The sequence below is a fragment of the Erigeron canadensis genome, chromosome 6, assembly GCF_010389155.1.
Source record: "Erigeron canadensis isolate Cc75 chromosome 6, C_canadensis_v1, whole genome shotgun sequence".
Taxonomy (NCBI): Eukaryota; Viridiplantae; Streptophyta; class Magnoliopsida; order Asterales; family Asteraceae; genus Erigeron; species Erigeron canadensis.
Window position 1 is genome coordinate 21,876,787 of NC_057766.1, and position 17,846 is coordinate 21,894,632.

The 17,846-nt window shown below is 36.5% G+C and overlaps 1 protein-coding gene across 1 annotated transcript; it reads right to left on the reverse strand.

The window, feature by feature from the left end:
* Positions 1-858: 858 nt before the first annotated feature.
* On the reverse strand, positions 859-2,541 carry LOC122603324. The gene is made up of 2 exons (XM_043776000.1): positions 1,719-2,541; positions 859-1,319 (listed from the first exon to the last, which is right to left on the reverse strand). The coding sequence occupies exons 1-2, from the start codon at positions 2,421-2,423 to the stop codon at positions 1,206-1,208; spliced, it is 819 nt and encodes a 272-aa protein (XP_043631935.1). The 5' UTR covers positions 2,424-2,541; the 3' UTR covers positions 859-1,205.
* Positions 2,542-17,846: the final 15,305 nt, after the last annotated feature.

Sequence of the window (17,846 nt, forward strand, 5' to 3'; positions counted from 1 at the left end):
GTCTTAGGATTTTTCCTTTAGATCATTGTAAAATGGTTCATGGTTTATATTTCTTAGTGTATAATACGCAGACTTCACCATTATATAGTGAGGTGTCTTTTAATATTGAATACCCGGCTAACTATTCAAAAAAAAAATTTCATTATATTTTTCATAGACAATCTTATCCGCTTTACAGGCTACAACAACGGTACTCAATCCCGCCGAGCTGAGTGCCGATGTATGACAGAAGTATGACGTAGACAGCTTTACCCCTACCCAATGATAAAGAGGTTGCTTCCTAAGGAACTTCGGCCTAGAGTACTACCCTTGGAAAATTAGTCTTAACGGCTAGCCGGAGCACAGCCGAAAGAGAAGAAGAGATCTCTATCTCAGATCTAGAGAGAAGCCGGAGACTCTCAACGACTCTTTCTAGAAAGAGAAAAACTCTCTTTTACAATCTGATTAAATAAAATATATATATAAAAAATCATCTTCACCATCTACAATAGTTTCAAACGAGAATTTTAACTTTTTTCATGGCCAGTCATTTGTAAGTCACGTGTTGTATTGTAAAATATATAGCCCTTTCAAAGACTTATTGGTATTTTTATTTTTATAAAGAGAACTAAATAATTCCACGTGAATTTCTCGTGTATTTATAAAATATCTATATCTATATAAAATCAGAACTCACAACTTATACTTAACAGAAGTTACTATTAAGTTAATTAGATAAAAAGGTTATCAATGCAGCATAACGATAATAATAATAGTCTTATATATTAACAGAAGTTACTATTAAGTTAATTAAATAAACATTTGTATCACTAACAAATTCACAACACATCAAGATGCTATAGCCATACATTATATGTATATTTTAAAGACACATTCTATTTATAGAGACGTATATATACACAATACAACTATGGAAATTATTCGCTATACATCTGATAACAAATTAAAGCTAAAAATATACTTAACTTGTATGCTATATTTGAGCTACTGTTCTCATTTTTTACATCAAAATAACCATCGTTCGTTCAAAAATACACAAAAAAAAATGCTAAACTCTGCAAGGATACACAATGCCGGACAAAAAATAGAACTCGTATAAAATACATTGAAGTTTTTTGTCCGTCACTGGTAATCCTTGCAACGTATAGTAATTTCAAGTCATATTTGTCGAAACATGGTTATATTTTGATAATTAGACGCCAACTTTAAGCTAAAAAGCCCTCATAGTGTCCTCCATATGTGATATGGGCTGTGGTTAAAGGAACTCCTCTCACTGCTGACATTGCTTCATTTGCATGTTGAACCACTTTTTTTATTCTCTGCAAATTCATTTGTAGTTAAAAATATGTAATGCTCAATAAGGGTTAACCAATATATAAAATCAGACATAAAATAACTTTGTACCATAAATTTCCTATAATTTTACCGATATTCGAGCGTGTGTATATTTTGAGAAATATTGAATTCAATATACTTTTTGATTACACTGACCAAAATAATGTGGTATGACCAAAATAACATGTGGTATCTACCGTATAGTGGGCTACTTTTTTTGTTTTTATATGGGAATCCAACATAAAAAATAGAATAAATTGTGATGTAAAATAAAATATTGAATTACAATAAAAGTATCTTTTAGACCATCAAAGAATCTAGACGATTATTGGTAAATAGTGTGCAAGATATTAAAGAATTTAAGCAATAAATTTGTGTCAAACCTTATCATCAGAGTATAACTGAATCCTAATCTTGTGATTTTGTTTGTGCCTATGACCATTTCCAAAAATGATGATACAAATGGTGGCAGCAACCATACCAAGGGAGCAAATGGTACCAATTCCATTTAGACCTCGTTTCCAAATATTCAATCCTTCATTGCTTTCTTCTTTGGTCACCTTGTCAACCTCATCAATCACCACTTTTGATGGTGATGAACAATTGAATATATGATCATCACCAGTGTCCTCGTATTGAAACATGTCTGTTTCAATATAAGGAATATTCATTCTCCGAGAACTTGATCTTGGAGAGTCCATTTTCATTTCGACAAATTCGTTTTCTTTCTTAAAGAAAACTTTGAAGATCGGATCAAGATCAGCTTCTTGAGCTTCTTTAAGCTCGTCGTCGATCAAAATTGGAAGTTTGATTATTTCTTTCACTTCCTCTTCATTTTGATCAACAATTTGATGATCATCCAATTGAATTGGGAAAGTGATCAATTTGTTTCGTTGTATTGAATCATCTTCCAATGACGAGTCGACAAATTCTTGGGATTTTTGTGAGGAATCGAAGTAATCCATTTTGAAATAATTCTTAGGACTCCTTACAAACTTTCTTGAAAAAAAGTTCTTCCCTCCATCATCATGGACTTCAAGAAGTCCATCATATGGTACGTTCACCCATCCTTCATCTTCAAAGTCCATCTTTTTTTTTTTGGATCAAAAGTTGTGCTCTTTTGGTTTAGTTGAAGAAAAGGCAAGAACAAATTTGGGTTTTAAACAAAATTTATGAATTATTGAGGTGGCTGGTTTCTCATGGAGTGTAGTGAGCAATTTATTTTGAACAAGCAAGAAAATTGGGATCTTTTATTTTCTAATACTTGACAAATTTGGAGTTGGTCCCATATGCCCCACAAGATGTGACCAAAATTAATTTCAATATTGGTTGTAATGCTCTTTAAGAAATTTTCTTCTTTGCTTTTAAATGGTTTGTTTACTACTATTTAGCTATAATAATAGACCATTAATTGGGTATTAAATGTTTCTTTTGATTATTCTAATGCTATTAGTTTGGATATAGACTTATGGACCATTATATGACCTTATTATTGGATCAAATAAGAAAAGATTGGTCATGAATATTCTATTGTCGGTTACTCGGTTTTGAAATCAAACGATATATAGTTAGAGAACAGCATGTTCGAATTTAATACAAGAACACTTTCAATTACTTTTTGCACCAACGAGCCCGAACTTAAGCGCTTGTAACATTGTTTTATCGACAATAGTGAACAAAATAAAATCAATCTTGATTCTTAAAGTAGACTATAGTAAGTATTTGTATTGTATTGTATTTCTCCCATTAAAAAACATTTTGTGAACGTGTATGTATTATATATTTTGTGATAAAATAGAATTTGCAGATATTTCTAATGGATTGATCAATTAGACTTTTTGTCATAGGAAGGTGATAAAAGAACAAACCAAACCAAACCAAACCAACCACAACACAACTCTACTTCACGTGTTGTGTGGTCCTCCCTTTGTCGTAATTAAACTTGCTACAAGCCTACAGCCATCAAAATTATTTCGAGTATTAAAGTTATACATATTTTTAGTGCTTATATAGTTATATATAAGAATTATGATAAACTTGACGAACGTTACGTACACTTTTTTGCCTGCCATTCCAGCTTTATCTGGTCGGGTGATAGGGCTTCTTGCAATAGGGTTCGATTGCCAACAATGGTGAATTAAAAAAATATTGTCGTAGTTTAGGAGAATGACTGATTTCGTGTAATATTGGCCGTTAAAACAAAATCATACATATTATTTTCCTGCTAATATTATTCTCTTTATCAAAAAATAAACATGGCTAGTTAAACTGGAATTTGATAATTGTTATAAATTTGTTCACTCCAAAGAAGATGGAAGACTTGTGGACATGTTCTACGAAAGTGTATGATATAGACAAATTAACAATGACATGACTAATTTCATCAATTTGCAGGTTCGTGGCAAAAGGCTAAACAACGACGTGGTCCATGAATCTACACGCTTCTTAGACTCGTCTGCTTGCAGACAAAACTAAACCGGCCACGTTAGTCAATGTATAGATCGAAGAAATACAAGCACACCTATATGTGCTCATTTAACTTATGAAAAATGGTTAGTCATCTTGCTTGAAGATGACATGGTGTTTCCTTCGAAAAGCTGATTAAGTCAGAAAATATTCATTGAATCTAGCCTAGCTAGGAGGAGGGGCCAAAAACTACGAAATGAAGTTGATTATGAGCCGGGTTGGATTGTTCCAATAAGGCCTTTCCTAAGAAACCAAAATTATAAGTAAAGCCCAATAAAGCCTTTCAATATTGGACCCTTATAAGTTGTAACAAACCCAATAAACTCTCACAGCAAAATCCACTTCTTGTTCCCCTTATACGGAATTTATATAATAAAAATCTTTTGCAAGGGTAATGTCTCTCAAACTTAGCTTAAACATATTTGTACAACTACTCAATCACATCTTAATATTTTAAGAGGTCATTGACTAGCGCGTAACTATTGTGGGCGCGGAAGGAGAACTATGCTAGATTAAGATCTTGGGTTCGAATCTCATTCCTTCACAAGCAACTGATACCTGTTGGTAGTTTGTACACTGGTTTTTGGTGAAGGGTCACGCCGGTTCCAATGGAACTTTGGGTTGCCTGAGAAACCAACCCTTTTCGTGCTAAATGAAGTATACATAGTGTCGTGGGTCAAGAGTGTTTCAAGTCCTAAATTACAAACCCGGTGGGCCAAAACCAAAAAGAACCATACTCAATTAGTACTAATTGGCTTAATCAGAAAAGATACGAAACATGAATGTTCAATCAGACTATACTAAATCCCGTCCGATAGAAACTAACTCGATTTTCAGCAAAAGACATAACAATGCATATATTGTCGATAGGTAGAAATCACCAAACGATAGAAGTCAAATCCAGTTGGTCAAAAACAGTCAAACTAAGACAATACACATTGGTGAACAAAAAATCAAGTCGGTTGGCCAAAGTGTCCAAACCATAAAAAAAAAAAAAAAAAACTAAAAAGGACAGCATCATGCAACTAAAACAAAACATATCAAACACGTCAAAATGGACTAACCGATTATAAGCATGTCATGATATTTGTTTTGATTTCAGGTCAAACGGATAAACATTATATACAGTTCTACAAAAACAGCACAAAAACTCTAAATGAAATGAGACAGATGCATTCAATATTTACTACATTTCATTCATATTGTTGTAAACAACCACCAAGAGCAGAAATGGGTCTCATATGTACCAGAATGCAGCAGCTAATAAGGAATAGAAACCGATTGCATATGTACAAAAGTCCATATTTATCTGCAACAATAATCGACGACTAGTAACTTAATCATAATCCAAAAGCAATAGTAGCATAGTGCAGCTTGTTCCAAAAGCAGCAACTCACATAAAAGTAATGAGCATACACACACATACGAAAAAGTAGCTAATAATAAGTGCCCTATGTGCATTAGAAAGCAACATTAGATACTTTTAAGATTAGTCTTATTTTTAGAGCTACTCTTTTTCTTCCCTAAGATCTGTAGTAGAAGGAATCCGTCACCACGCACATAGGAGTAACCAACTTGGATTGCAGGTTCCCATTTTTCCGGTCGTTGACACTATGCATTGTGTCAAGATTCTTTGGAGTTTGTTCAACGTTTATTGGAAGAGAAAGATAAACTTGACAAGATCATCAACTTTGAATTTAACAATGACATTACATTCCAAAATGCACTAAATTTTTCGTGTGAGCACTTCATTAATTTGAATCTTTGGTTCCTCGAATTCATATCGTTGTTTGTGGGTAACAAACTTGCTTAAAGAATAACTGATTTCCATGTTTTCTGATAAGGCAATGACATTAGTACCATAACTTTTTATTCATGCATTATCAACTTGTACAGTATGCTGTAATGTTCTGTGTGGTAGAATAATTAAAAACCATGGAACTAATATCATTTCTCTTTCTGATATATGATGAGCAATATTTAGTAGTTTGTTAAACCATATCGTGTCTAGATTTCAGAAAAAATTACTATATTTTCAAGTTTACAAATAATACCCAACAAGTACATTTATATCAATTTCCCGAAACATTACCACCGTTAAATCAATTGCTAGGTATAATCGATTACATAGAAAGTTCTGCAAATCTGTCTATCGTTTTCCACGAACTTGGTTACTCTAAGTTATATGTACCTTGTTCTAACTACCTTTGTGTTTTTTATTTGTTCAGCAAAGCATTTTTTATGGTTTGGCATAACTTCGGAGAGATGTTATACATGAAAATAGCATCAACAATTACATTTTATATGAAAGCGATGGCAGCGTCTGTTGAAGCCAGGGACCTTTTTTTCTCAAAGAGTTGAACAAGAAATAGATGGAACACAGCAAAGCATTTGAAATTTTAAATTGCATATTCATGTGTATGGATAGGTGTACTGTCACACCATCTGGATAATTCGATCGGCAGAAACTAAAACTAATTCACGATACATGTTCACCTCGTGAAGCAATCTTAGCTATCAAAGATCACCGCTTAATATAGCCACAAACGAAGCTAGCAATGATATGAAGAATCAGAGATATTAATTGTGAAGAAAACCAAATCTGTGTTTCATTGATCACACGTTTTGGTTACATACTTAGAAAGGAATAACTACCCACTTAGTGCCTACACTTTTAGGAATGAAAATAGCTGCCACCTACTAAGGCATACATAGACTAAAATAACATAATAATTAAAAATAACAAGAATAATAAAATTGCATTTGTGTAGATGTGGGAAAGTAGTCTTCAACCGCAGGTCCATGTTACATATTTGAGCTCTCATTTTGGATTAAATTAACCCAATTCTCTTCTTCACATTCTGGACTTGTGGTTGAGCTTGGGCCTGTTGGACATGGGTTCGAATTATCTTCTCGAGCTTGTGCGGGTCTATCACATTGTTTTTTATTCTCTTGGGAAATTTTCTTGGAAATTATGATTTGCACACATTTTATGTTTTTCATGTTTTCGAAAACAAAAATGGAAAACAGTGGATGTTTTCTACAACCAAACGCACGCACCCTAAATGCCTCCTTCACTACAGGATCTATCAATTTGTCAAACATCATCTCTATTTCGTACAAAAAGAATCCCAGCACCAAAATAAGAGCATGAAACAATCCAAATAAATCTAAACTCGATTTATATTCACAGGTCATGATTGAGACAACAAAAACAAAAACATACAGAAAGTATACAAAAAAATTCAAGCATAGTCCAAAACCGTAATATGCAATGCTCTTATGATTAGCTTATGATAAATCTTAATCTGAGCATACTTCCAGAAAAAAAAACTATGAGCCTATCAATTTTATAACAACATGCCCTCTATATATATATATAGGTTTGGTAAACACCTAACTTTTATACAAAGAAGGATACATCTATCTCATAAATTATCAATCAGAAAAAAACAAAGAGAAGATATTAGCAAGTGATCTAGAGAGAGTAGTATGAGATGTTTTGATGTTTATTACTATGAGAAAGCTGTGGAAAACTAGAAAAGATGAAGACATTAATCTCGATTTAAAAAGTTATTACTTCTTTATACAATTGGCTAAAATAGTTGTAAAAAAGACGTTGGTTTTGTAATATGTAGGTAAATCTACATGAATCATACATAGATATATATGTCATACGTACCTATCATACACACATACATTACACACGATCATACAATATGAGTTCATACATAAGTGTCATATATAGAGGCAACTCTATGAATTGAAATGCCCAGACCGCGATAAAAAAAAAACCCTAAACTTTTGTATCAAATTCAAATATATAAACAAAAACTTTTATAAATAATGACTGATGTTATAACAATACTCTTCAAACGAGTTTGAGACAATAACTTGAGACACAGGTCTTTAACATTATAACTGAAATTACAATCGATTAACATAATTTTACATTGTATATATTTAATTTATGTGAAAAGTAAATATAAGGTTGTCCGGCACCTAAGATTAGGTACGGAACCTCTCACATCCAAATTTTTAAATATTTTTTGGTTAATGAAAATGCTTGGGCCCCGTAAATTTTATGAATTAAAAAAACAATATGTGAGTGTTCCACACCTAAGCTTAGGTACTTAAGAGCTTTATATTACCATCCTGGTATTATAATTTGTGCCCCACAGAAAGTGTGCCCAAGTCGAAAGTCGAGTTTACCTTCCTCTAGGCCCTTGGTGATATAGACACCTCATACTAGTCATACGGGGTTAGATACATACATCCACGTGTACATGTATGTATTACACTAGTACATACATACAAACATAACTATGTCTATATATATATGTCATAAAAAGACAACATATATTATATTATGTTTGTCACACGTATATACATAATACATGTCATACGGAATAATATAGATACATACATGTCATACAAGAGTATATACATACAAACATACATATATACACACTACAACAAAAATCACTTTTAGGGAGGACGAAAGTCCTCGCAGAAGGCCTAATTTCTCCTCGCAAAAGCATTTAGCGAGGACATGTCCTTGCAATATCTTTGTCGCAGAACCTTCTCGCAAGAAGTATCCGGCGACGACAAATATGACATATAGCGAGGAGATATAGTTGGAAAAAGAATAAAGGAAAAAGAAATGTAAATTACTTATTGGGAGGACTGTCCTCGTAATAAGAAAAACACATTTTTATGTAAAAAATTATTTAAATATATAAATATATGTATTTGTTATGTTATATTATACAGTATAAATAATAATACTTGGTATTAAGCTACAGTAACCGTATTTAGCATTTGCGAGGACTGTCCTTGCAACATGTATTTTTCCATTATTTTAATTTGTCCTCGCAATATGTTTTTGGGAGGACAGTCCTCCCCATTTTTTTTGTCAATTTCGACATGAACCTGCTATAAATGTAGCTTCCCGTCCAGAATTTTTCCGAGTCGATAACCTGTTTCTAGGTAATTTGTCCTCACTCTCCAGAATTGTACTCACTCTTTATCAAACAAAAAATGAACGACAAAAACATGATACAACTACAATTACCAAATCATAGACTTCGCATCGTCTTCAAAGCTATACATGCGCTTTAATCTAGGAGTCGAAGGAAAGTAACGCAATACTTTGTTAGGAACTTTTTTCCCATCAGTCGTATTGTCTTTCCATCTACTCTCCTTGCATTTTGGACATTTTTCCTTTTTTCGTGTTCTTTATAAAACAAACAGCAATCATACTTACAAGCATGGATCAACTCGTATCCTAATCCAACCTTTTTCATTAACTTTTTAGCATCATATTGTGACTTAGGGATTTTGTTTTTTTGGGAAATGCAAATCTAAGATATTTTAAAAGTTTGTCAAAAGAAGTATCAGTCCAATGATAGGTGGCTTTCAGGTGCGACATCTTGGCCACAAAGTCTAACGTCATGAGCCAATCGCAATCAGGGTATAGTGGGGTATCGGCAAGGGTAAACAACTCATTAAGATCGGCGTTTATTGAACTCCCACCTTGATTAGTTGGCTCATTACTGTTCTGCTCGTTATTGGCGTCATTATTCGCATGGTATTCATTGCCGGTATTCTCCCAAGCAACATCGTTGAGGGCATCGCGCATCTCACATGACGTTTGAGGTATGTGTTGTACTGCGCTCGGCATTTCAAAACTTTCACCATGGTAAATCCATGTCTGGTAGGCTCGAGAAAAACCCTTTGAATGTATGTGACATTCAAGTTCATTAAGGGTACCCCATTCGATGTTATTGCAGTTCATGCACGGGCAAGGACATTTACCTTCAGAGTTGAGGTAGTCCTTACACCTCACAAGAAATGCTTGGAGACCATCCCAAAATTCATCGGATCTTTTGTCTTTCCAAATCCAACTCTTATCAATCGGCATAACTGTGTCGCGAATGGACATACATTCATACATACATACTTGTCATATATAGATAATAATATTAACTTCTAATAAATTAATCGATTTTTTATTACTCCTTGTCATATATAGATACATACAAACAGATAGTTTATTACTACTTGTCATATATAGATACATATAAACAAATAGTAGTGGCATTGGGTAACACCACCAGGTCAACGGTCAACCCCACCAAGTTATTAGCGGCGACGTCGCCGCTAATAGTGGGACCCCCGACAGACTGACAACGCTGACTGACAAAGCTTGTGGTCGCTGAAAACGAGGTGCCACGTCACCGGCATTAGCGGCGACATCGCCGTTAATGCCGGTGACGTGGCACCTCGTTTTCAGCGACCACAAGCTTTCAGTCATGCATGTCATACTGTGTCGACCTTGGGAATGAAAATTTGCCATACCGAACCATTCTTTGATAGGATAAAATGATGGCAGCCCATCATTTTTAGATACTATATATGTTGCGGAACTATATTGCAACAATATAAGTTTCTGAAAAAAATTTCTTGAGTATAGATATATATTTTTTCAAGCGTATTGTTTCAAGCGTTTCAAGATATATATTTTAACAGTATTTGTAGTTGATGGTATTGTGTATCTTTCTTTTTCAAGCGTTTTGTTTATATATATATATATATATATTGAGTATAGATGTAAATATATATATATATATAGAGAGAAAGAGAGAGTATGGACACCATTAATAGTTAATGAGGTTGATGTTTACTTGAATTGTTTCAGATGGATAGTTTGGAGGATATTTGGGCAGACCCAGAAAACGTACGTATTGAAGTGCCGGATAATGTGTTTGAGCAACCTGATGCAGACGGTGAATATGAATGCGAAGCTGGGGACTTTGAAACTGATGAGGTGTTCGGTTCCTTTGAAGAATTAACGGAGTGGGCTCAAAGAACAGCAATGGATTTGGGTTATGTTCTAGTTATACGGCGGACGAACAAAAACTCAAAAGAGGTGGTGAATAAAGTGACACTTATATGTCACCACGGTGGAGCGCGCGATGCAAGGTTAATTGGCCCACCCAAATGGTCCAGTAAGATAGGTTGTCCCTTCACTTTAATTGGCCGCCCTGGGCATGATGGTGGTTGGAGGTTAACTGTCAAGGATTGGAGACACAATCATGATCCAACTACCAATCTGCAAGGGAATGCATACGCCAGACGGATGACGGATGAAGAAAAGGAATTTGTGGAGACCCAATCGGATCCCGGTTTGTACCCACATCAGATCCTGGTAAACCTCAAACTTGAATTTCCAGGAAACTTGACTCGCAAAGGAGACATTACGAACTTCCTAAAAGAGAGAAGAAGGTCGGGGCAAGCAGGGCGTACTCCAATGCAGGTACAAACATTAAATATTCTATTGTACTACGTTGTTGGAATTGACTTATTTACTCTATCTTGGTCATTCATCGCAGGTTATGTTTTCACTGTTGCAAGAGAAAAGGTACTTTTACCAGTTCACCACAAATAACAAAAATGGACGCTTGGAGAACCTGTTTTTCATTCATCCAACATCAATGACCCTATGGCGCGCATTTCCCTGGGTTATTGAAATAGACTCCACGTACAAAACTAACATCTACAACATGCCGCTAGTTGAGATCGTCGGCGTGACTTCAACGGGGGAGACCTTCAGTTTAGCGTATGCGTTTATCGTAAACGAGCGGGAGGCAAATTATCAATGGGTTTTACGATGTCTTCGGTCCACCCTTGCTGATAGCTTTGCCGTTCGTGTCGTTCTTACTGACAGGGAGCTGGCCCTGATGAGAGCTTTGAAGGTTGTTATCCCGGAAGCGAAACATCTGCTGTGTAGGTACCATATATGGCAAAACATAATCAAGCACTGCGAACCGGCATTGCGGATGAAGAAAGATGTTAACATTGACAGGCTTAACGTTTGGTGGAAAAAAGTCTATCAGTCTCGGACTTTTGACGAGTTTAAGTCAAATGAGAAGGAGTTAAAGGAAAAACTTGCGGGTTTTCCAGGCGTCTACAAGTACCTGACCGATAATTGGTTGTCCCCATACCGAGAGCAGTTTGTGTCCTGTTGGGTCGATGAACACCTCAACTACCAAAACCACACCACAAACAGAGTGGAGGCCGAGCACCATTTACTGAAGGAAGAATTGAGGGGGAAATGCACATTTACTAGAATCCTCCAATGTGTTGATTCTGTCTTGATCAGTCAAGAAGCAGAAATAAGGGGCCAACTGGGGTATAACAACGGGACCCGGAAGGGGAAACATAATTACAAATTGTATGAAGGACCTGTTGGGAAAGGTTTCACTTAAAGCTTTGGACATCATGGCTGATGAAATTGTACGCTTAGACAAAGTCCTTAAAAGACAGGTTAACAAATGTGGCTGCAAGGTTCAGTCCAGTTGCGGGCTACCATGTGCCTGCAAGATTGCCGAGTACATGCAGCGCGGTTAGTACGATTTATTACTTGTATTTTTTCATCAAAAGGACATAATTTCATACACTTATTTATATAAAAAAAATGCAGGGACTCGTATACAGCCTCATGTCATAGACCCGTTTTGGAAAAAGCTTGACTTAACACCGTGGACATGCATAGAAGACGAAGACGAAGAAGACGATGTTCGACGAGTCCTGTCGTTATCCCGAGAACCGAAAATTGTTCGACGATTAATCCCACCCTGAATCAGAATGGGTCAAAGATAATCCTGACATTTTCGGAAACCTGCACCCATATCCAGGTCTTGATGATATATATACGTGGGGGGACCCGTCCCAATCCTACGGGGTCGGGGATACACCATATGTGACACAAAAATTATATGGATTCGGCGATACGTCCCAAGACCATTGGCTCAACTATGACCAACCATATTCCAACTTAGTAGATGACATCTTCGGGCCACCACCTCCACAATCTAGAAATGCACCCATATATGAATCAAGGCAGGCGTAGGTTACGGATCCGGAGTCAGAGGCACAGTCATCGGCCAGTTAGGTTGGGTATGTTGCGGAACCGTATAACGCCAGTCTTTCCAAAAATTACGATTGGGTACTAGGTGAGATACCATCATACTTAAGGCCGTACGTTGTAGGCGCACAAAATGTCAAAGGAGACGGTAACTGTGGATTTCGAGCTACCGTTGTAGCTTTGGGGCTAGATGAGGAGATGGGTGCAGAGTGGGTTCGTACGCAGATGCTCGCGGAGTTTGAATCTGACCTCGATGGGTACATGCAAATGTTTGGGCAAATAGAGGGCAACCGAATGTTGTCGGCGCTGCGAACATCTTATTATGGACGAAGCCGGCCCACACATCATTGGATGAGTAAAGTGTGGTTCCATATCCTCCTGGCCAATAAGCTGGGTATAATAGTCAACTGCGTTAGCCTACGTGACCCCCGCACAGTATTTCTGATGCATCACGGCTTAGATTAGCTGTTATTCAAACAACCGATAAGTATTTCTCTGATAAACAACGAAACCCATTTTGTTGCAGTGAAATTAGTAGGCGACTACCCAATGGCCTACAAGAATCCGGAATGGGAATTTCATGCAACCGAATCCTGCACGTCGACTAGCATTAACGTACGCAAATCAAGAAGATGCGTATCAAAATTGGTTGTACGCAAACATGCCAAGAGTACCACCAGGCCCTCCTATTGTAATAAATGATTAAATTCGTTCAATGTTTTATATAGGTCGTTTGTATGTATACTTTTTTTATTGTATATATTTTTTATTTATTTAAGTTGTTGTTCCAAAACAAGTTTCAATCAATAATTTTTCATACTTTTCTGTTGTACATACATTGATTTTATAATACTTTTCTAAAGTTGATTCCAATCATTTTTTTATCAACAAATGTATAAAAACATAAAAAATTACAAATGATTATATCACGGAAATCAAGATTACAAAAGGAAATCACACTTCAATTGAACGATGAATACAAATAATAAAAAAAGGGAAAACTAATCACTTTCATCATCACTATCAGTATCACTATCACTATCACTATCACTATCACTATCACTACCCAACCGCTGTGTGGGGGCCCGTAACGTGCTAGGCCCAACATGGGATGATGACGTGCTAGGTCCGGCTTCGAATGATGACTGGGTCCAAGGGCTACCCTGAGCGAACATATCATTGACGTTAAAGGACGGTGACTGTTGGGCTGGGAAGGGTTGCTCTATATCCTCTGGGAGGGGGACATTCAGTCCACGTGTTCCCCTAACCACACGCCCAACCACACGAGTATGTCCCGATCGTGTCCCTAAAGCGTCCACATATGTCTGCGTAGGCGGGGTATTAGGCACTTGGGAAAGTCTTGGGTGGGTATCAAGAAGCCGCTCCTGTAGCACATGAAAATTAAGTTAGTAATTACTAAAAGTTAGTTATACTTAATATAAATATACCAAAAAATATCTTTCTCCAGGATTTGTGCAAGATCTTACATAAATGGGCCTAACTGCGTCCTGCACCATCCCATCTCGTCTCGTGTGGGCCCGCAAATAAAACTCGGGGGGCTCCTCATGTCGCCCGTCATTATCTTCCTGTATATACATTAATCAAAGTTATATATTTGTATGTGTATCTCTGTATAGATATATGTTTACATACGTGGATATAAATAATTACGTATAACTTACAGCGTAACGCCATTCACGCTGAGCGTATGATTGCCGACCGTGAGTACTGACAAAATTATTTTGTTGCTGCCTGTTTGTCGTGTTTCTTTGGGCAGCAATCATCCGGGGCTCGCTGGTCCTATACGGAGGTTGACCCTCCAGTTCTGCCAGCCTCTGGGACCCACCCGTGTAAGCTCCTCCTCCTCTTCTGTAAGGTAAATGAGTAATACCTCGTCTGAAAAATGGTTTATCGGAAAAATATGTAGAGCAAAAAACGGACTGTCTGCCAGTGGCCGGAAAAAATAATAGTCGCCGGAAAATGCTATCGCCGCAGTAAACCGGAAAACTGCTTTCGCTGGAAAAATGTCGCCGCTAAAACCACGCCTGAAAATGTACTCCGGGAGGCCGGAAAAGGTAGGTAGTGTAAAAAGGAATTTTGATAACGATGATGAGGGGATAGATGGCCGGATTTGTGAGTTATAAGAATGGAGAAGAAATGATTTTCTTGGAGAATTTTCCTTACAGAAGAGGAGGAGGAACTTACAGAGGAGGAGGAGGAAATAACAGAGGAGGAGGAGGAGAAGTATTCGGAGAAAGAGGAACGAATGGATCGAATATGTATCGAATAGAGAGGTGCATTGTTTATATCGAAATACTGCCAGTGGGGGGACCCACTATTTGCGGCGACGTCGCCGCTAATAGTGGGGACCACCACCACGTGATCCAGTCAAACGTTGCAGACGCATGTGACCTTGGGACCCACTATTTGCGGCAACGTCGCCGCTAATAGTGGGGACCACCAGGTGGTCGGGTTACTTCTTTTTCCCTGGTCGGGTTACGCGCTTCGTAAATTATATTAAAATGTTTCCCTATTGACTATTGTCACCACTAAGTTGTCGCAATATTAAAGTTAATTATATATAGACAACACATAAATAAAAAGTAAAAGATAAAAGTTACATATTGGTTGACATGTCGTTGCAATAGGTTTTCTATTTCTTTTCATTTTAATACATATTCGTTTTCTTTATTCATGTGGGACCCAACGAAATTCATCACGACGATATATGTAGCCTCACAAAACAGACCTTTTACTTTTTATTCCGAAGACAAAAGTCACAACAAAAAGCAGATTTTTGATGGTTTACACTTCCTTCTGCACGCGCATTTATATATGTAGCCTCACAAAACAGACCATTCATCGCGACAATAATGTTGATTTATTTTATCGGGGTTACATTTCGTTTTGCAGGATTCCCTGTTGATCCTTATTGGTCAGAAGACCAAGTTTTTCTTTTTCGGATTTATTCTTTAAAAATTATTCATAAGACCATGCATAGAGAGCGATTCTATTACGTACAGCTATAAGTTGTATATAAGGAAAAATTTTATGAAAATTTGATATAGATTTTTCTTTAAATCATCATTGATGATCACCCGTAAACTAGATACAACGTACTGTATCTCAGTTCGTTAAAGAGAAAAAGGATGATGAGTTAAATGACTTGACGTGACAAAACTGCATCTATAGAAAAATCTTTTGCATGCTAGTAGTGATGACCAACAATAGTGTCTGTATGTTGATGAATGGTGTGTTTTGTGAGGCTACATAAATGCAGGCACCAACCTATAATTGTACTCATATTTTTTTATTATCAATTTCAACATTTTTCCGTTTGTCATATATACTAGTTGTGTTGTAATTGACCAAATGCATATATAGGTGAATTAATCGATCAACCGAATTGAACCACAAGTTACATCATCACAGATTATTTTTCTACTTAAACAGCATTTTCCTGATTACCAATTCAATGTCTGATCTGCTTTTCAAAACACTAATCAGTCCCAACAATGAGTCAATTTGATTCATAAATATGAAATATCCCATGTACGATTCTCTACCTATGTTGAACGGGTCAAATGTAACCCAAATTATTTAGTGTAGACAACCTCATAAATAATTATTCAGGTTTTGAAAATTATTACGGTAATAGAACTGTACTGTAACTATATTTGACTTTTGACACATTAACTTGTCGAGTTGTGGGTCAACCCAACCCAAGCTGGATGTTCTAAGCCAAACTAATATGACAAACCAGAGTCCATTTCTGACCCATTTTCGAACAAGCTACACACTTGACCCGCCAATCTTGTCATCTCTTGAATCTGTGTGCAATTATACATGGCAGTCTGAAAATTTAATATTGTACCTGGTTGACGGTGCAGTAGAATAAGATCTACATCTATCCAATCATTCTGAATTGAACTAACTGGTTTCACAACTGGGGATGCACTCTCTGCTCTCGGTGGTTTCTTTGAAAACACCGAGGAGATAGATTGGCGTAATGGGTTTCTTTTGGTGGTGTTTTCCCGGAACTCTTGTCTTTGTAACCAAAGACAAAACTCAGCCTTCAAAATCGACCTTCAAGTGCACCAGCTGTAGGAGTATCATCCCCTTGGTGATGCTTCGTGAGCCTTATGAACTCGTCAGGGTTCAGTACCATCATCACCACTGTGTCATTAACCTACCACCAATGATAAAATTAATGAATGATAACAGTCACTCACAAATACATGAAATTAAGAAAATTAATATACCTGACATATATCAAACCAAAATTTTCCTTGACAAGTACCAATATAATCTTTGCACTCGAGGAACAGCTTGTACAAAGATTCATTAGACGAAATTTTGGCTTCTGCAATTGCACATCCTGAACACAGCTGAAAATCAAACAACTTACCTCATTCAACACCTTATCTCTTATTTATACAATCATCATCAGTAAAATAAAGGTAAAACTTCAAAGAAACAGAAAGATAGCATGAGATCCTGTCATATAGAATCTGACTACTCAGTTACTAACCTCCCTTTACGCAATAATAATATGAATTCCTCTGTTTCCTTGACAAGATCTTCTGTGAGCAAGGGCTCTTCCTGAAAAATGACACATCAATATATTCCCACTAAAACAAAAGCAGCTTGACCTCACCAAATTAAATTGAAAATTCAAATAACTTAGAAAAATCCTGCATAACAGGGGCATACACAGGTCCACCATTTTCCAACAGTGTTAAATTTTCACATTGCTCGGCAGCTCTCCAGAGCTAACTTGAGCATACATAAGATCCGGAGTAGTTTCTTCATTTAAAGGTGACATGTCATCTTTGATATTGGCTTGTTTTAAGACTGAATCTAGTGATTCTGTAGCAATTGCACGACGCTGTTTCCTAGAAATACAGCAATTGATAACCTGCAACTGCTGATACAACAGACGGCAATTTAAATCTGGAACTTCATCAGCAGGAATGCCAGCAATATGTTGTCCTTCACACCATAATCTTCTCAACTGCACACCAAAAGTTCAGAAAGAATTGGCAGTGAAATAAACATATGAAGATAACGTTTCTAGCAAGATAATAAGAAACCTATATGGATCACAGAACCGTTT